The 22384-nt window shown below is 35.2% G+C and overlaps 1 protein-coding gene across 3 annotated transcripts in view; it reads left to right on the top strand.

The window, feature by feature from the left end:
- Positions 1-22384, top strand: part of LOC106132498 (centaurin-gamma-1A) — a 214968-nt gene that overhangs the window by 175841 nt on the left and 16743 nt on the right. For 2 of the 3 annotated variants that reach the window (XM_060945750.1, XM_060945752.1), the window contains exons 3-5: positions 971-1056; positions 21861-22002; positions 22147-22281. In XM_060945750.1, coding sequence (XP_060801733.1) covers positions 971-1056; positions 21861-22002; positions 22147-22281 — 363 coding nt within the window. The remainder of the gene's footprint in view (positions 1-970; positions 1057-21860; positions 22003-22146; positions 22282-22384) is intronic. The other variant, XM_060945751.1, reaches the window with a different exon arrangement.

The raw sequence follows: 22384 nt of genomic DNA, 5'->3' as shown, positions 1-22384 counted from the left end.
TGTGCGAAGAAAAGTAGAACCGACTTTGATTTTAAGATCGAAGTTACTAGTTTACAAAATAGCCCACTCAATGATCTGCTTTGCTGGCGTGGGCTTGCAGATCTTTATCAATATTTTCTGCCTAAATTTATATAAGGTAGGAAAATACTTTGAAAAAAATAATAATAATAAAGAGTCCTGTGAGTAACCAAAAGGCCTAAACTTTTTGTTTTTCAAAAACCAAGTTTGCTTTTGTATGTACCTATGTAAGGTACATACTATTCTTTTTTCATTGGTGCCGAGAACCACACGTCAACGAGTCATAAAAGAAATCTCAGAAAGAAATCTTCGAACAAATGGTTTACGTTACGCCCCAACGTACTCGGACATAGAGATATCTTCATGCTATATTATTGAGCCATTGATTGATTCCGTCCATTGTATCATCCGCGTGTACATTGACGTCCGATGAAAATGCTGCAGTGTAGTTTGTTCCGCCGCTTCTTCTACACATGCGCTTTGGAAGCGGTAGTAGTTATAATTAGATTTAAGTGATGTGACGTCAATAAGTGATACGTTGTATCCAATTTTGAAAATAAATCTATTCTATTCTATTCTATAAATCCTACTTATACAGTATGATTTTTAATTTTTAGTATTAATTTTCACGTTTTGCGTCGTAAGGTTAGGAAATACTTCAGCCAATGTAGCTACTCCATCTAATATAGTATTTTTTATTGACTAGCTATTGTTCCTCGGCTTAGTACGCGTGGAAGAAAGTATTATAGCACTACATCATATGTTCTAGTTAATAAAATTCATTTGTCCATTTATACAACAATTTTTTTTATCAAAATCCTATTATTTCGGAGATTAGCGTCTACGAACAGATATGAACAATTAGACAGACGGGACTAACACTCATGTTTTTTTAAGTATTTCGGACACATTTTTCTTACTGTTTTCTTAAGGTATTGATCGATTGTTCCAGGAGGTCGCTTCAAGAAGGAAGTGATCATCGACGGTCACAGCTACCTCCTGCTGATAAGAGACGAGGGCGGGCCCCCAGAAATGCAAGTCAGTACCTATTTTATAATACCAAAATTATTTTTTTTCTCAGTTATGTTTTGTACCGCTAAAAGAAATTCAGGTGTGTTTCTATTTTAGTTGGAAGTATAATTTTATTTTAATACAAAATTTTACAGAATAAAATCTGAATTCATATGAAAAGCTATGAAAAACGATGTTGTCAAATCAATTTATTTTTACTCTATCGCCGTTTATTTCCATAGTTATATTGATGACTATTGTACTCATAACAGTAAGAAAAAATCCTTACGTGCTCTATTCAAACTATTACCACCAAATTGCGAGATAAATAAAGAATTGCTCAAAAATGTACAACTTGCTTACTTACATTAAATTCACTCTGGGGAATAAAAATAATGGAGGTACAATATAATTTAAGCTATCGTAACATAAAACATAACGACCGTTCCACGAAAATCGATAACAAACAATAAAATATTCAAAACATTGTCGTAATTGGTGTAGTTTGTTAAGTGCTACGTTTACATGGTCATATAACTAAATATAATTTAAGAATAAATTAAAAAAAATATCTTCAAGATTTAGCATCCGACTGGTTTCTTATGGGTGTGAAAATAAGTAAACGTGCCCTCGAACATCTTACATTTAAGAGCTAACTCTTGTCGAAAGAGTTAATTGGAGCGTCCTCCATTTATCTCTTTTCTTCAAACACGAGTTATTATTGCCAAAAAAGGAGAATAATAAGAAGACTGATTTTAATAAGTATATAAATATAAATTTACTATAATACATATCATTGTTGGCAATGTCGGTCGTTTAAGAAGTACTCGTAAAATCTAGATCCCATTTTGGAACCTACAGAACAGGTTCTGAAGTCTCATTATAATATAAATAAGTTGTTGTAAATATGAGAAGAAAAACCTAGAGAAAAAAAAACAGAGATAGAAATTTACCACCGTTCACTAAGTGCATACAAACGCAGCATAGAACAAGTGTAGTGCGTGTCATTGTGCAGTGTTTCCAAACATTGATGGCCCATCAATATCGTGTTTGGGAATAGCTCTGACCTATTACATATACTATATACTCGTATCATTAGCAAGAGTTTCTATTGTCTAAAAAGAACACAGTAATACTTAATAGACAGAATACATACTATATTCTGAATATATACTATATTCTGTCTATTAGTATCCTGTAGTATATAGGGCCAAAAAATTAAGTCATTTTTACTTTATTTTTTTAAACTACGTACTAAACGTAATAAATAATAAACTAAATAAAGTAACTTAATTTCTACGTAATAGACACTATATGTAAAGTATATTCTGTATATTATTGTAATATCTTTTTTGTATTAGTTCATTAATTTATAAGTCAATCGAGGGAAAGCCTAATAAACTGTCACTATCTGAATCTCAATTTACATTATAAAAGCCAACCGACTGAACATGGCCTTTCAGTATTTTCGACACTGTTGACTCTGTCTAGCCCGCATAGAATAAAAACCTGAATATTTTTATTTAGATAGATTTTTTTAAAATCTAACCACATAGTATCTTCTTTCTTAACATTTTTTTCTGTAACTGGAGTGCCCTAAAACTATTAGTTTGTGATCAAATTTACACGTTGCTTTTTCAACCATCTATTCCCACTGGAAGCCATCACATTACTGACAAAGGCTGTCTGTACCGAGGCTCTGTCCCCGCCGTTAGTGTAACATGTATTTTCAGAAAGTATTTTCATGTTCGTATCGTTTGGGTCGTGTATCGATTCACGCTATAAAGGGAATTCAGTTTAATAGATGTGCCGCGTTATTTACGCCTAATAGGGTTCGCAGCGTATTTGTTTTAACGTAAGTAGATGTAATCTCTGCCTACCCGTCTGGGGAAGTGACGTGATTTTTGCTTTGTATAAAAGTGTGTAAATAAATAAAGCGCACAACGGGATCGTCGCCAAAGAGGTGAGGATGTAACCAGGACTACTCAGAGGATGTTAGTTCTACATTCATTCGTGTTTTTAATGTAGACAATTTGCATTCGTCCACGATTTAGATTTAAGAGATCTATATTTGTAAATTGACGTCCGATGAAAATGCTGCAGAGTAGTTTGCTCCGCCGCTTCTTCTACACATGCGCTTTGAAAGCGGTAGTAGCTAAAATTAGATTAAAGTGATGTGACGTCAATAAGTGATACCTTGTATCCAATTTTGAAAATAAATCTATTCTATTCTAGGATGTAAAATTAAGTACGGAATATGAAAGGGAATGTTTTCAAATTATATAAATAAATATATACGGGACAAATTACACAGATTGAGATGGCCTCGTGGTAAGTTCGAGATTTGTGTTACGAGATATTAACTCAACGAAACTATTTTTTGTAATAAATGCTTATACTGTAGTATAAGCATATGTAAATATTCAAACCCGGGACCTCCGGTAGTAAGTTATAGGTGTGGTGACATCACTCATGTAAATCATAGAGAAGAAAATGACGCTCTCAGCCAATAGTGGCGAAGAATCTAAATCGCGATTACAAAGTTTTTACGGATTGCTGCCGCGGTTCCCCAGGCATACCACCTAGCCTGGTGGAAGATCTTCCCTTTGGTGGTGGTGGTATATTGATTGAACCGTAATATTTCAACGCGGCTTATTATTTCAGTTCCAGAGAAAACCCAGAAAGTTTCGTATTGATCGCGGCTAAATTTAGGATCGTGTTCCCGGAAATTCGTTAGCTGATTTGAAAAAGGATCTATACTAGCTGTCGTTCTATTTGTCTAGAAATAAAAAAATATATAGACTGAATGATAGCTTCGTGGTACAATCCAAGCGAAAAAATTTAAAAAAAAACTAAAAACAAAACTAATTAAAAAAAAAAAAGTAAAACAAGAAAATAGTCTCCGCTGAAGTTTTATCGTATATACTAACAAACTATAAAAAATTTACCGACAAAGAATTAAATATTATAAACAATCTACTTACCTTACCTTCACAGCCCGTAAAAGTCCACTGCTGGACTAAGGCCTCCCCAGAAATGGGAGTATTTTACCCATAGTCACTACGCTGGGCAGGCGGGTTGGTGACCGCAGTATCTAATGATTCTGGACTATGTTGTCATATCAGCGTAGGAGGCGCTGCTGTCACTTTCCGCTTAATCCCTCAATCGCCTCTGACGGTACCAACGGGCCGATATGGGGTGGTGCTATTCCACTCTGCCAGCATCACACGGCTAACCTATCGGGAAACAACCTACTTACACGTATTATATTAAAACGTCAAGGTTATACGCTATAGCAACCTTATAAGGCCATACAGCTTGAACGCGGTCTTTTTGCCGTCGTGATTCTTCTTATTCTTCTTCTTCTTCCGTGCCTATTTCCTATTTATAAAGACGTGATCATATGTATGTATTAATAGGTATGTGTGACAATTTCGTACATTTTATTCTTCCAGCAATAAAACTTTTCCTCTTTGTTCTCCGTAAAAGCACGGTTTAATTTAAATATGGCAACCCTAAACCCGCTGCGGTCGCATTTACGGCACCGTATTGGAATTTACTAGGCGCTTAGTTTTTTACGGCCGTCACAGTGCATCCTTTAGTCTGCATTTGCGTCGTTTTTGGGTTGCCCTTTATGACCTCGCTATCGTTATACACGACCCCCATTTACTTGGTAAATAAATCGTAAAACGGGTGTCAATCAATACGACTCGAGATAAGAGTCAAGGAACTTTATTATTACAAGGAAACTTTAGGATGAATGCTTCTTTAATATCTAAGCAAGATCTGTGACAAACGTTATTTTTAAACGACTTCAAAAAACGAGTAGGTTCTGAATTCGATCATATCTTTTTTTTTATTGTAGGTGTTTTCTTAAAGAAAATTGAGACTCCAAGACCTTTACTTTTTTTTTCTTTTTGAGTGACCTTTTTCATTCTTACTTTTTAATACGGAACGAAGGCCGTTAAACTACCAAGAGTGTGAGATGAGGGAAAAGGCTTATGTATAGAACTGGATAAATGATGATGATTGTGATACGCTTCGATTTAAATCTGATATGAGTAAATTCCAATTTTAACCGACTTCAAAAAAAGGAGGTTTGCAAAATCCAGATCTTTAATATTTTTTTTCACGGACTAATTAATTCTGGCCGGAACAGGAACAAGGTCGATGTTCTGCGCACGCAACCCGAGGGGATTTTAGTTACTATAATCCCCATTTTCCCTTAAAGCCTTTAGTAACGTACAAATCCAATTAAGTTTCATGTTTATCCCAGTTAAGCTAAAAATAACATTTTTCTACCGTATTTTCCTGAGGTTGTTTTTTAATCAATGTCCCGTAATATATTTGGTAGTATGAGGAAAAGATGTCGCATAATTTAAGATGATGATCCCTTTTTTTTGCTTTTCTTTCTCGGTAAAATATGACAGATGCCTCCATTTCGCTTTAAATTGGTTTTCTACCAGATATTACCTTCCTGCCGTGCCGTGCCGTGTGGTTCCCGGCACCAATACAAAAAAGAATAGGACCACTCCATCTCGTTCCCATGGATGTCGTAAAAGGCGATGAGTCAGCAACCTGTCACTATTTGAATCTCAATTCTATCATTAAGCTAAACAGCTGAACAGCTGTGCCCTATCAGTCTTTATAGGACCGTTGGCTCTGTCTACCCCGCAAGGGATATAGACGTGATTATATTGTGTTTGTATGTAACATCGGCCACGTATATTTAAGTTCTGAATAGGTACATACATACATAAAGAGATGGAGTGGTCCTATTTTTTTTTTGTACTGGTGCCGGGAACCACACGGCACTGTTAAAGTAAGTTATGAATCCAGGAAATAATTAAACTACAAACTGAATTCCTCTCTCGGTTCACTGGGTCGCTCCAATCTGAACTAGTGTGCGCCCCAGGCGTTGTTTGCACAACTCCCTTAATTAATGTACAATTGGTTCCGATGGCCCGCGGTGTATTGTGTGAAGCAGGGATTGGAAACGGAGCTAAATCTCTTAGGGCACAGAATAATAAACATTTAGATATTCACAATACGTATTTACAAGTATTTACAACCCATTTTTTCCCAAAAAAAAAAATGTTGCCAAGTGTTTAACCTCGTATAACCTGGCAAAGTATAAAGCAATATCCAAAAATCACGTAAATTATAAAAAAAAACCAGTAAGATCAAGTTGTAATGATATTTTCTTTATTATCTCTGGTAACATTGCATTCTATTTCACATCATTCATGGCATTGCGATTGCACAAAACACGTTTTACTTAACCGCAACGCCAAATCATGGCCCTTTTGAGCCATCTCGTCCCAATCCGTCACAGATTACCCGATGACGTCATCGCATTAGGCCGATTGGCCTGCGACCCGCGAACGGGTTGTCCCGATATAACGGCTAAATATAGTCACGGTGACACGTGGTAACTAGGGTGACTATAGCTCATGATTTTCCATAAGAAATTTTCGATAAGTTGTAATAGTTGGCATATGCCGGAGATAAATTGAATTAAGTAGGTACCTGTTTATTAAATAAAACTACTATGTCCTTACAAAGAAATAAAACTAGCTCAGCCTCAAAATCATGAGATTTGGTTTTTTTTTTTTAATAATCTTTTTTGAACCTCAAAGGTACAATATGTGGACTCAATACTAATAGCATTCTCTACCAGTTCGATATAAAAGACTTACGATTTCTATGCTCAAACCTATTAAATTTCCAGTTATATCAATTTTGGATAGTGCGGCAAATGCTTCACACAGCTTCACAAGCTGAGCAGCGCCGTATTCTCGATATTTTCATATTTTTTATACCGTTCACGGCACCATCTTTAACCAATACCTTTGTCAAATCAACAATAAGAACCCATAGCTCTAAAGCAATAATCAGGAGATCAGAAATACACTTAGATTTTGATGACTAGCAGCATCTTGGTCATGTTACATTCTTTTTACATATCGTGTACAGTTATGAATGTGGATGAAGCGAAGGAAGTATGCAGAGATCGTGGCAAGTGGAAAGAGGTAGTCTCTGCCTACCCCTCCGGGAAAGAGGCGCGATTTTATGTACGAGTATGTATGTGTAGACCAAACCGTGTGGTCACAGCAGCTCCATAACCGATCAGAGTGCGCCTAACCACATCAATTTACAACAAATTGGCGGGAGATGGGAGCCGCCGCAAAAACTGTCGTTTAAACTTTAGCTAAATGGAAAGTGTAGTTTGGAAACCGTTGTGAAACCTGCATTACAGAATTATTGGACATTGCTGTGTCAGTAAATTTTCGTTAAACTTAACTTCAAACAGTTTTATTTGAGTACATACTTAAAAAAATAAAGTCTGGCAGTTCCGTCGCTGTAAAAAATTGTTGAATAATTTTCATAGGTTCCATAAAGTTCCATTGTGGGATATTTTTTGTCAATTTTTAAGTTTTAAACGATTGGATGATCTTTCATTGTTGGCAAATGTATTGAGAAAGTGTTGAACAGATTTTGTCGTTCTTCTAATCTTCATTTATCTGATGGGCATTTAAAACATTAAGCAAGATGAGTTACTTATAAGAACAGTTAAACCTTTGTTTCTTTCGTGCTGTATACTGCTCATGGTGCAATAAAATGTTTTATCTGTCTAACTAAGAGAAGTATACTAGGCTATAATAGAATCATCACTGATATTTTAATGCGAAACTGTGTTTGTTTTTCTGTCTGACTGATCACTTAACCGATGTCCGTGAAATTTTCTCTACGGAAAAGGACAAAGGGCACTTTCATACACGCGCGGAGTCGCTGACGGAAAAAATGTGGTTTATAAATAAAGCACTATCGCGGGAATACCTCGCTTTTGTCCCGCCCTGTTGAATAAAGCCGCTATTCCGGACGTTCCGTCGCAACGAGAGGAATTAAGGAAATGCGGGAAACGAGGCGGATTAATGCCAAAGTATATTGCGTTTTGTATTTCCTGAGAGCAATTTCTGAGATGTCATATTTAATTTTAACAATATTCTGAACATTGTTATGTTTCGATTAAAAATACACTGAAGAATTAAGACAGAAAAATTATTAAACGACATAATAAGCTTCGCTATTTGGTTTCGGAGGATTACATGCATACGCACAGTCACGTCTATATCACTTGCGGGGTAGACAGAGCCGACAGTCTTGAAAAGACTAAAAGGCCCACGTTCATCTGTATGGCTCAATGGCGGAATTTAATTAGTGACAGGTTGTAAGCCCAACAAGAATCCTAAGTTTATAAGCCATTCTCTTGTAGGTATATATGTAAGTAAGTACCCATGTACAATATTTCTTTTCATTTTCAAACGATTCAAAGAGTTATGCTGATGTTTAGGTTTCTTTACGTGGCGTGACTGATTGGCATATAATTTTGTTCGGCCCAGGGTTGACCTTTTCCCGGTTATTTCGGGCTCGGACCCTGCGTGATGCCATCGGGTGCCGCGCCCCACGTAAGCAAGCTTCGGCATCTTACGTGGTTAAAGGCTTGCCTCTGTTTCCCTCTCTCTCGTGATACTGTTAGTAGTAATAGTGGTCCTGAATTAACTATGGAATTGTTCGTGTTAAAACTTCCATTAAATTTTGCATTCGAGTAATATTTGCAAAACGTGAAATTATCTGGTTATTAAAAAGTTTATTTATTCTGTCTTAAATACCTTTCAGTCATTTCAAGATTGTTGGCTCTGTCTACCCCGCAAGGAATATAGACGTGATTATATGTATATATGTATTTATATCTATATTATTAGGGGTTTACAGTCGGCTCGGCTGGACACTGAATAGCTTTCTTCACAATTTTTTGTTGAATTCACCAGGTGTTAGTTTATTGGTCGGAATATTTATAAAATAAAATAAAATAAAAAAATATATTCAGAATTCAAGAGCTGTCGATTTTTTATGTGCAGTATAAAAAATTCTTTTTTAGAAAATACGTCAATTCAACTTTATGCGCTAGCCTTCCTCGGCGCATGCACATTTCGTTATCAATTTAATTGAAATTTCAATGAAGGTCTGTTTATATCTATAATGAATTGTATTACGGTTAAAAACTTGATAAAGTGAACCACACACAGAATAATTAATTTTAATTATTTGCACTTATTATATCGCTTAAAAACGTGGAGATAAGTTAAATTAAGCACTAAGATAATGCATGCAGGAAAATAAATTTGGTTACGTAGGTACGTATTCTTCTTCATAGCTAATTCCTGATTGTAATCTCAACAGCTTGTGCCGAATATAGAGGTTCATTACATTGTAATGTTCGGTTGCTTGCCTAAGAGAGCTTTTTATGTATGTGTATAAATTGTGGTGTATTTGTACACGCGTCTCAGGAGGTACCTGGGTCACCTCCCCATACCAAGGCGAGGTGACACAGCTATCTCCTAACCCCACAGTACTTTGATCGTCTCTTACAGACCACATGGCAATTATTTGGTGTTAAAACTATCTTGGTCTCTTAGGCAATGGTTGATGGTCCACATTAATGTACCAGTCTGAATACAATAGATGCTACGCGTTCTTTCACTTTTCGGAAGACGTCAAACATTCAAGAAAGTTTCCTCTCCATTAAACTATTCATTCATATAATTACGTCTATTTCCCTTGTGGGGTAGACAGATCCAGCAATCTTGTAGGCCAAGTTCAGCTGTTAGGCTGAATAATCGAATTGAGATTCAAAAAGTGACAACTTACTAGCCCATCGCATAAGAAGAGAATCCCAAGTTTAAAAGCCTATCGCTTAGTCGCCTTTTACGATGTCCATGGGAAAGAGATGTAGTGGTCCTATTGTTTTTTTTTTTATACTGGTGCCGGGAACCACACGGCATTAAACTAGAGTGACCTTTAAGAGATGCCAGTATATGCATACATTATTATATGCACATGCACAGATGCACGCGTCCCTTGACGATCTGTCCTTAGTGCGTTCCACTCGGTAATTGCGAGTGTGACCTACTTTCAGAGTGCATCTGAAAGTTCCATAGACCATCTAGTATATTTGAGAGCTAGACGTTGCACGGATAATTTATTAGGTGCGCAACTAAGTTCTCGCTGTTTATCGATAGATGGCTCCAAAAGTGAAGTTAAGACATTTTTAACGCATAGAAGTGTCATGGCGTAAGCTTAGACATTCAGTGAACAAGTGGCTTCAACAAAATCGTGATTCCATTGCGGCGTCGTCGTATTCTTTTATTTGAATGAACATGTCCGATTTTGTTCAGAAAAATAGTCGTAATAATAACAATGCTGGACTTTTCCAGTTGACTGGCGGTCTATATACGTGGATTCTCGTACGGGAATTAGAGCATTATATACATCAAGTTTCTTCATATATGTATGTCTGCGTAAACCGCGTGAAAATCAGTTAGTTATTTAGTAAACATACATACCTACATACATATGGTCACGTCTATATCCCTTGTGGGGTAGACAGAGCCAACAGTCATGAAAAGACTGATCGGCCACGTTCAGCTATTTTGCTTAATGATAGAATTGAGATTCAAATAGTGAAAGGTTGCTAGCCCATCGCCTAAAAAAAGGATCCCAAGTTTATAGGGTTATCCCTGAGTCGACTTAAACGACATGGTAGAAAGATGGAGTGGTCCTATTATTTTTTCCGATTTTTTTTCTTTGCTATAAAAGTTCTAACAATCTATATATATAAAACTCTTCCGTTACTGAGTGACTGACTGACAGACAACGCACAGTCGAAACTACTGGTCGTAGACAGCTGAAATTTGAAATGTAGGTTCCTTGGGATATGTAGGGGAGCACTAAGAAAGGATTTTTGGAAATTCAACCCCCAAGGGGGGGAAAAGGGGTAAAAACGTTTCTATGAAAAATCTTATTCCTTGGGTTTATAAACTTGAAACTTGGCATGAACACGTACATAGGCAAGTAAATATGTTTGACATTATAAGTTTTTTCAAACTACCCTCCAATCGTGATTAAGGTGGTGCGATTCGGTGACTGATTTATTAACGCACAGCCGAAACCGCTCGGTATAGGAGTCTGAGATTTTGAACAGAGGTTCCTTTAGTAACATAAGTGAGCACTAAGAAGGGATTTTTGAAATGTCAACCCCCAAGGGGGGGGAAACGGGATAAACTGAGCCGGGGCTGCGGGAAAGTTCTAACGAGATACCGTGGCCCCGGAACGCAAAGGGCAACTGAAGGAACGAGGTGGGTTTTAGTCAGTAAAAGTCTGACACACCCTTCCGTTCCACCCAGAGCGGGAGAGGTCATTTGATGATTTCCCATCCTTAAAAAAAAAGACTTTGTATGACAACTTTCAGTCGTCTCTTTAACATACATAATAACATACATAATTATGTACATACATGCATAACATTAATAACATCACGCCTTTAAATCCCTATTTTGTGTTAACACTACCCATACAAACAGCTAAAAGGAAACAAGTGAAGAGACGAAATTTGTCCGCATCCATTTTCACCTAAATTCTTAACGTTAATGAGATTTACTTTTTATTATCAGGTCAACCTAATAGCCTCACATGTACGTATAACTTCGTAAGAATTTTCTTTCAACTCCTAACCGTTGAGGAGTTGTACCTTCCATCATCAGCTCATTCACATGGGATGATGACTATCAGACGCAAATACTTAAACAGATCTATGAAATTGTCAAAAACGTAATTGCCTGTAAATTTGAGGTTTGCCCTTGATTTCCCTGGAATACCATCATCAGATCCTGACTAGGTAACAACGGGACCAACTTGAAAGTATACTCTACCGAACAAAAAAAGAATCACGTAAATCGGTCCATAAATCTCGGCGTAATCGGTATGCATAAATAAAACACCCGAATTTTATTTTCTACAAGATTTCAGCCTGTGGAAGAAAAAGCCCTGTCGAGATCATTAAAAAACGCTATATATAACCGAATTACACGTGGGCGAAGCCGCGGGCGGAAAGCTAGTTTCTTATAAAACCAAATACAGTTCTCAATAATTTTTATGTTAAACGAAATTCAATGTTTGATCTGTCTATTAGGCGGATGTTATAATAATGTCTGTGGTAACACTCTCGCTGTCTCGCATCCTGGCTTGCCTGGAGCGAATGAAAAATACTTAATAGGAATTTTCAATCTCCAACTTTTCTAGGCTGCACATACTTTTAAATATTCTGATAGTTGATGGGATTTATTGCTGGCTATGATTATTAGTTTAATCTTGGATGTAAGCCGCTTATCTATACTAATATTATTAAGCTAAAGAGTTTGTTTGTTTGAACGCGCTAATCTCAGGAACTGCTGGTTCTATATAAAAATTATTTTTGCGTTGAATAGACCATTTATCGAGGAAGGCTTTAGGCTATATAACATCACGCTGCAACTATTAGGAGCAAAGAAATTATGGAAAATGTGAAAAAAAACGGGGTAAGTTATTCATTTTTGAGGGCTTCAATGATGTCCAAAATAACTATTTCACGCGGACGAAGTCGCGGGCACAGCTAGTAAGAAGAATATACAGCTAATATTATTCAGATTTCTATGACGATTAAGTAGGTACTTAATTATCCTCCAACGCTTGTTTGAACTACCTATTTGTGTTCCCTTGAATATTTTTGAGTCTTTGATTTTGTTCTACATACTAAATCGTCTCTAAGTCTTGTAGGGCCATGTTGCACTACTCATTTTTATAGTTGAACTGTTTGTGTTCGCTAGAATATTTCAGTCTTTGGTTATGTTCCTCATACAAAATCATCCTAAAGTTGCAAAACGAGTTGCCAATAGGACAAGTTGATACGAATCCCTTTTAACATACCAAAATGTTAAAACACCGCGAGCAATTCGTAAACCCTATGAAACATATATGAACCAGCGCTCAAAGCGAAGAGGGAACTTCACAAAGAAAATTTGATACATAATAGATGAAATACTGAGGGAGTGCTTCCAAAGACTAATAAATTACAAATGCGTTTAGTTTAATCATATTTTAAGGGGTGAATTAATACCTACTACACCTCTGTTTATGGCTGTTATTCCGTTTTATAGCCGTACCATGAATTCCATATACTGCCTGGTGACTTTTATAACTTGTTTTATGACACTTTTGAATGTTTTTTGAATGGTAAATGTGTAACTGTGTAGAATATTCAACAATACGTACCTACGAGTATTTTATACGTTTTGAAGTAACAAGATTTCTTTAAAACGTGAGGGTATTTTTTAATTTTGTTCCAACTGTGAAAGGAAGACAATTTTCGGTTGTATTTTCTTTCTACGTAGGTACCTATTAAAATATGTATTACGAACTTCATAGAGGAAAATATCTTCGTAGGCATGAGTAGAGTATTGTTTCATAGTATTTCCTGTTACTCCGTTTCGAACACTAATGACAGTAGATAATATAATAACAAAAATATGAGTATTACCATGTGCTATACTGTCAATTTCTTTTAAGTATTGACCCTTACAGGTAGGTAAGTAAGTACCTACTTAACCAACGAGTAACTAGGTAGCATTTGATTCGTCTGTAATAACATTGATTGGTTGGTTAATATTAAATAAATTACCGCAGAGAATTTATTTATTTTTGCAATTTCAAAGGGATGGTGTAAATATGATTGCTAAGGGATATAAGGGATAAGGATATAGCTACTTCTTGTTGCAAGGAAGGCATTATTTAGGCAGGTAGGTAAGTAGATATCACACCACAGAAAGTGTTTTAGTTCGCCGGTTGACTGGAAGAGATCCCTTGATGTGATAAGTCCGCCATTGCAAGTGATTTATTTATTTTATTATATCTATGTACTATTTCTTGTAACTGAGTAAATTTCTGTTTATGGGTAACTCAACTTTTATGGTGTTGCCAATTACATCACAAAATGACCACAATTACAATTAAAACCTTTACCCCGTTTGGAAAAAACAACGCAACGGCAGGAAATTCTTAATCAAATTACAACCGTTGGTACCTAATTGGCGGACGGCGTCGAAGGGTAAAAAGTGCCCTTAACTTGTAGTGGATTGTAGAATAAAAAATATAGATGGAAACTGTCCAAATGGATTTAAAACTTACTTATATTTTTAAGAAACCTATTTTACGAGAAGGAACATGCTAACATTTCTTTTTACTTTCTATCCTACTGTAAGTAAATTTATAAAGTTACTTATTTAAAAAGTCAACGTCGAAATAAAAACAAACGAATTTAAATCTAAAATCGAAGATGAATGAATAAGTGCGCGCGTGATTGAACGAATGAAATTTAGCTGTCACAGAATGACATTTGTGGGGTTAACTAGTGCTATAGTAGTGTTTGCAGGGGTGAACTGGCGTCGACAAGGAAATGAAATAGGGAGGGCTATAATACTGTTACCAAGCAAAGAGGGCGCGTAGGTCGCGTGTGGCGCCTTACCGTCGCTAGATATTCTAATTAAAATTTGTCGCTTATTTCTTAAACTGGCTATTAAATAATTTTTCACGTTATTGAAAATCTGTCATTCTTATGCATACTTATCATACTTATGCAAATACTTTTTGTCACCATCTAGACTAAGAATTGCTTTGAAATTTGAAAAAGTACGCATAAAAAATATACTTATACAATTTCTCTCTTCTAATATTTTCACAGTTTATTCATAAATTTCTGACAGTATTAACCTACGTACACGATCCTTTGCGATCAAGTTCTATATTTCACCTCTAACTTTTCACCTTTGTGCTCTGACATACCATTGTTAAGAAAAATAGATCATAATTTGGAGAATATAAACTCGCTTACACTGATTGCTCATATTGTGTAATGCCGAAATTCATAGATCTGTGAACGAGATAGCGTCGATTAGGTTGATTTATACGAGTATCTTTCACTTTTGCGTTGTAAACTACGTAGGTAGATATATAACGAGGCACAGCACAGTTCACCTCGGGCGATTGCTGAAGTAATGGTACATAATATTTCAAGTCAGTTATGAACTGTCAAATAACCGATGCAAATAACAGGAATTGCTTCGTGCTCTGAAGTTTTGTTTCGCAAATTATTGAGACTTCGTATAATATCAAAACAGTACCCGATATATTGTATATACATAGTAACATAGAATGTTTAAACTTTTATTTTAATTTTAGAAATACCAATTTGTAGTTAGGTACTATCAGATTTATTTTTTTGGTAGGATATAAACAATATGCTCACATTCAATCGCACTAAGGTAAATTAAAATTGAAAATAAAGGACTCTTAACTTAAGAATGAATATCTCCCAGTGGCAGACTTCATAAAATGTATTGTAGTTACAACAAAAGTAAACATATTCCACGGATTAAGTCGTTTTGTACTGTAGAAATTGGTCCCCATGTAGTACATAAAATTCCAAAATTTCTATCGCTTTGTTCCCTTCTGGTTCTTAAGTTCAACAATCAATACCAAAATGTATGCTTTGTGACTTGTGTCTTAGTGTATTTACGTAATTATTACCACCACGAAATGAAACCTGTGAACACTATATACATAAAACCTTCCATGTGTCATAATTACTTTCCTTACTAAATTATACGTCAATTGTTTCTTTATTATCTGTGTGTTGGTCGTATATTTGTCTGATCAAAAACGTCTATCCACCACCTATATTAAACTTAAAATGTTTATAACGAAGGAGAATGAAAAAAATACTTAGAGCTTTTAACACTTTCCCAGGTGGCTCAAAGTACTTCATTAATGTTTTCAAGCGACGAACATTTATCATTAGTTTCCATTTACCTAGAAGATATTTCTCAGAGGAAATTATGGTAATGGATGATGCATTGGGGTCGTACAATGAACGTAGATTATTCAAAACCTCGTTTCTTATTAGACGTCCTAGTAGTTTTTATAATTTAAAAAAAAAACTAACAGCTAACTGTATTACATAAATAAAAGAAAGTATGGTTGATTAAATTGTAAAACGAGTGTTTTATATTCAATACATGTTAGAATTATCCAAGTCAAAATATTTGACCTTGATAACGACTGTAGAAAAGCCCGATGACCTGAGATCAACGCACTTTCAATGTTAAATAACGGCTTTAAGTTTGAGTTTGCGCTATATGGTTCAAGTAATCCTTTTTCTTAGTTTTCACAATTTAAACCTATCGATTTCGATGTTCTTATTATTATTAACAACATAATTTGTAAAGAATCTGAAACTTAATATATACATTTGTGATAACTTGTGAATGTTTATCGAAGAAATATGATAGGTTTTAATTTTTCAACAAAACAATGATAAAGAGGCTTGAGCCATCAAGCATTGATGACATTTTTTTATACATTTTGCATGTTTTCCAAAAGTTTGAATCTGACATAGAAAATAATAAAACATGAAGATAAATTTTAAATAACTAGTGAAGCTTATTTTTTTTTGTAAATACGAATTAACAAGGAAAACCTAAACACACCTAATACACCAACAAGTTTAACCACAGGGAATTCAATGGGGCTAAACAATCCACCAGTTGATGATAAGTACAGGATGTGCTGGACTTGAAGCTCAGCAATTACCCTAGTGCACTGTTACTTCTAATCACATCTTAATGATACAAAGCTATTCAGTGCAGACCAGACGTTTGTGAGAAACATTCTACACGTAAATCCTATATCGAAGTAATTTCCTTTTTAAAGTGAAGTATTTTCAAACAAATTCCTAAATAAATATGCTTTGCGAACACGGTTGGAAGCTCTCGGTGGCGGTGGCACGGTAAAAGCGACAAACTTAAATAAAGTTAAAAAGTTGAAAGCACTGTGAAGACAGCACTCGTTGGAAGTTTGCGTTGTTTTTATTGATTAAGTAATATGGTCATAATGCAGTATGCAATACCTATGCAGACGGTAGTTACGTCTAGTCGTAGCGTAGCGACATAATTACTGTACTCGTAACGCGAGGGGTTAAGTATGGTACGCACGAGAAATTCTACATTGTAGAATTGTAATGACATCTTACAATGAAGAACTTTATATAGTAGTTAGTAAATCTTCCGAGTGTTATAGTTATTATTAAATAAATATTTAGGTTATAGTAGTTTAACTGGGAAACTGCGAAGATGAGAGAGTAAATTTCACACATTTACATACTAACCTACATATTTAGGTTAGCATTCATATCAACGAACGACAGTGTTAGTACTGATACGAAATAATATAAGTATAAACTTAAATTATAGTCAGTTTCAATTTATCATTATTTATTATCAAATCAATTAGCATAATTTTGCTGTATGCATAAAGTTGTTTACTTAGGTGAAATTGAGAGCGATACATTAAAGATATCTAATTTGTTTGCATTTTGGTCTCCCCCTTAGTTGATCAGTATTTATTACAAAAACTTTCCTTGAATAAGAAGAAACTCACGAGTCATGAAAGTTTGATGCAAGGGGTCGTCTTGCAGGGAACAAATTTTGGTCGTATCGTACGTGTTTTCTTAGAAAATACTAAGTTAGTTAATGTTACGAGTTTACCTTACACCTTTGAATCAAGCAACCTACTTTACGTACTTTTGTAAATAATAAATAAATTACCTACAGTTTTTAAGAAAAAGGACAATACTTTCTATGAACGGAAATTAATGTAATCCATTCATTTGTAGTGTTGTCATTTTTTAATATATCCCAGAATAAATGTTATTTGATAAGTACGAATTTGTATAAAAAGTAACAAATTATGGAATTCTCATATTTTTTAAACAAAGTCTATTATAATACGACCATGCCCACAGAATTCAGCCGGACTGAGACAATTTAATCAGTATGGGGTGCTTTAATTAGATCGTAATTTTGTCCTACGTTTTGTTTGTTATGGCCCCCCTGGTGTTCGTTACGCTATAAGTCGTAATTTTGTTGGTTTGTTTACACATATCGTAACAATTAAGTTTAATCTAAGACACGTGCGACTATTATAAATGTAAACAAAGAACTGTTAAATTGTTGTCATTAATTATTTCTTGATGAGTTTGTTGCTCCATTTCATACACTAACTTCATTATTGCATGCTAATTAATTACGGGTGTTTACTAGTTGGAATGAAATATTTATTTCGATAAAATTTTGCAAGCTTTTTACTTCTATTTCGACTTATCATAATTCTTTTCTAGTATAAGATACAATTATCTATTTCATTAATATTGCTATACAAGCATAACAAATGAGACACCCGCATAATTGAAAGGAATAACAAATGGTCTTCCATTGTTTATCCGTCATATTTATACTTTAGTACTTATTTTTACTGTTCTGAAGTGACCGATGCTCTTGTGTTCTGACCGATGTCGGCCAGTCACGTTTCCTTTGCTCTTTGAATAGGATCACACTCAAAGAGTTTAGAGCCTCATTCGTCTTGGTCCTATTTACAAGCTGATGAATTGTCATGCGTTAAAAGGTGTACAAAATGTTTTGACCCTTATTATTCTTCATGAATTCTAATTTATTCTTTAAAATTTGTCGCACAGATTACTGGTATTCAGTAGAAGACAGTAACCTCGTTTTATCCTTGCCAAACCGAAGTCGTTTTTGTCATATGATTTCATTACTCATCTTCTGTCTTGTTCATTGCTTTACTTCAACATCGTTTTATCTTGCGAAACACGATACCACAAATTTCTTTTCTTACGGATATGATGTGGTCGCAAATACATCCGTAGTTCTGAAGTAAAGGTATCATCGTATCATCCAGACAATGTAACTTGGTGAGAGTGAAAAGGGTCACGTTCGTGTATCGGGTTACCTGGCCAGACATTATTCTCGGTTCTATTCATGGTACGTAAAAAAAAAACTGTAACTAACTCCTCGCGTAAGTATGTAGATAGGCCCGACTTGCTTTGTTCGAGACGCACCCCGGCATTGTGGGGGCAGGAGAACCTGTTTCCGAGTACTTTTAACAAGGCAACAAAGGACATGAATTGTGTACGCTGATATGCACTATCGTTATTACTGAGGTTTTCTGGCTCGTGAAAGTTAAAAAATGAACATTAAAAATTTTAGCAAAGCGCGTGGACGTTTTGTAATGTAATGCAATGCACCGGATGCGTTATCAAAATGTTTGCGGACGGATGGATCGTTATTTCTAGATTTCTAGTACAATGCTCTCAAAAGATAAGAAATGAAATACATTGGATGGTGAAGTATGGTATGGATTTGATAGATGTTAAAACATTTCTATTTAGCTTTTTATTTTTTTAAGTTCGTTTAGTGATGATGTTGTGCGTTTAATAAGCCCTCCATTTCTATTTGTAGATCTATATATTAATTTGTATATTGCACAATAGATCACAAGAGTAATAAAGTAATTATCCGGGACATTTAATTTACGCAGCAAATAATTTCCTTCATTCCACGGAATGTCGAAATATTAAATTGCGTCGCCCACCGTTGTGACTGCACGCACTGAGCAACGAATTACTTCCTCGTTATTTTGCTTCCTAACCGTGTCTGTTTTGCCATCAAAGATGAAAGTGGTTGGTATATTTTATTATCGTTACATTTCACCTCATGTAGTTCTGCAAAAATTGTTGCGTTTATTGCTGATTTAACAAACTTTTAATTCTAATGTCGTAATGTTTAAAAGCAATTGCAATATATGCTCTCATTTGATCATGATTTTTTTAAGTGCGATCAGGTCATAATGTGTAGACTGTGTTAACCCCTGTCTAGAAAAAGTTGGTTGCCCCCCGAGGAGAGCATTACCCCGACGTCCCTTAAGTCTAGTGTCAATGGCAGTCAAGATCAAATTTAAATTCATCTGTTAAATCACCTTGCAATAACAATGTGTCGATAATGTATAAAAATAGCTTGAATCGTGTAACCACAAAATATATTTACCTATTTCAGCTTCGGCCAGGCCCTTGTACAAAATTTGTATCCTTGAAAAGAACAACTCAACACATTCCAAATGAATATAGAGAACTATTTCGTTTTAATCTGGTCAATGGATAATCTTGCACACAAAGATTTCACTTATCAGAGCTAATCAAAAGGGGATTTGATTGCAGTTCAACCAACGTAGGCCTGGCTTACTATCCAATCTTTTTATTGATTTCATCACTTAGAATGTCTTACCTAATCCTTTTTTAATAAATACCTTTTCTTTTGTTTGATCTAATTATAAACGAATACAGCTCTTGGTTTATATTAAAGCCGATTCAAGGACACTTCTCCTGAAAAGGTTAAAGCATTAGCTTAAATAAAAATCATTTGTAAGGTAATCTCTGCTAATCGATCGTCATAGTTCTAAATTTAGTTATCACAGATATCATGCAAGCCAGATACCGTACGCAACAATGGACTATACTGCAAGCTTGGTAATGGGTTCGGTGCATCTATTGTTTTGTCTCTTTCATTACCGTACAGGTAAAATTGTAGGTAGAGTGAGATGGAAATATATGGAGGTTTTGCCGCCTAAGCCTGAATCCGCCCGCCCGCCCAGTCGCCATCGGCAAGCAGCCTGGGGCACACTCTATCACTATTTGTTTTATTTTTCACTTCAAATAAAAAAGTACAGTGATTTGTTGATTTTATAAAGACGCGCCGTTCACTCGCTGCAAATTTAATTGAAATGGATTGGTAAGGATTTATTTTGTTGATTTCATCATACTAAAAATACTCATCGACTGTTTTACTGACATTTATTGTAAAAAACTAAAAATTTAACTTTAATAGAAAGATCATTTAATAAGTATTTTTAATTCACTTATACATATTTTCAAACTCATGTTTCATTATGACCTATCTTATCTATCGTAAATCTTGTTTCACGCGTCGTTGAAAATATTTTACATTTGCGTGTAAGCGCTTTATATCTTTGCATCAACGAGTTAATCAAACAAGGGTCTATCAAATTTAATGTATTGACTTGACTTTCACGAAGATATTATTGATCTTGATATTAAAAAAAAATACTTTTAAATTTGTCATAGCTATAGCTCGGAAATTCCTTTCGAAGAAATTACTTATGCTTTATATTCGATGCTGTTAAATAATTACCAAATTCTATACATATTTTTTTAAACGTAGATATTTCCGTAATAACCTGTCAAGGTTTTTCCTACCATACAAAAAGAGATTTTTTTCTATCATGGAAAAGTATTTTTCTCCTGTCACCCCACTATGGCAGATGACGCCTCTCATCGCCGTCGATTGTTGTTCAGAAAGGGGTGACACCCTCCTACGCATATCCTCATTCAAGTGGAAACTTCTTCTCATACACGTAAAAGCACCTGACTTCTAACACTTACTCAGGAGAAAATATTTTATTTTCAATTCGTATCGTTTTTACTGAACAGTTCATTTAAAGTGAACTAAGTACTTTTTGAACATGTGGTATGTACTCGTTTGTGTGTATTCTTGAACTGCACGTACTACAACCACAAGTTCAAAAAGTGCCAACGTGTTTTCATACATGATTGTTGTATTTGAACTATGAATGCAGGATAGGCCTGTTTTAATTTTATAATTTGATTTCCCGTAATTTTATAAAATTTGTTTTTCACGTATATGTCTCCATTGACTTTATATAGTATCTTCTATAGAATAGGACTATCTCTTGAATTAGCGGAGGAATATTACGCGTATTATGTGTATTATATACAAAACCCTTTCATTTAAAGCTCCCTTACCGCTGTACTGTATTACCGCATGTAATGAGTATGCTTCGAAAGAGGGTGCAGTTTTTTTTTACAACCACAATTTGCGTTGTATCATAGGGCAACTTCGTGTTAGGGGAATTTATGTCATTTGTCTGATAGAAAATAGAAGACAACAATTAAGTATTTTGTTTTAAAAAATCTTAACATGTTTGCTTACGAATGTTTCTTTTTGTTTCAGTTCACAGCCTGGGTGGATGCTGTAATCTTCGTGTTCAGTTTGGAAAACGAAATCAGCTACAACACAGTGTCGAACTACTTCAATAAGATGTCCCATTATCGGAATTCCGCTGAAATACCGATCATATTGGTCGGGACGCAAGGTTAGTTGATTAGGAATTCCAACATCGTGCACAGAGTTCAATATCAGCGTTACCTCAATGAATGGAAAGATTATACAATAATGATTTCAAATAAATATCGCGTTTCTTATTCATTTCCTATTAAATGATTGGTTGCTATTCCAGATGCCATAAGTGAAAGTAGTCCACGCGTGGTGGACGACAACCGCGCTCGCAAGTTGTCGAACGAATTGCGAAGATGCTCTTACTACGAGACTTGCGCTACGTATGGTCTAAACGTGGAACGGGTTTTCCAGGATGGTAAGCGTAACTTTACATAGCATTTACATACAATTCGTAGGTATCTGTACCTTCAAAAGTGAAGTGATAAAGCCTGATTCGGCCTCAAATGGGTTTCAGAATA

Source organism: Amyelois transitella, chromosome 9 (genome assembly GCF_032362555.1).
Source record: "Amyelois transitella isolate CPQ chromosome 9, ilAmyTran1.1, whole genome shotgun sequence".
NCBI lineage: Eukaryota > Metazoa > Arthropoda > Insecta > Lepidoptera > Pyralidae > Amyelois > Amyelois transitella.
Note: the sequence above shows the minus strand (reverse complement) of the source record. Positions and strands in the feature narration are given on the sequence as shown.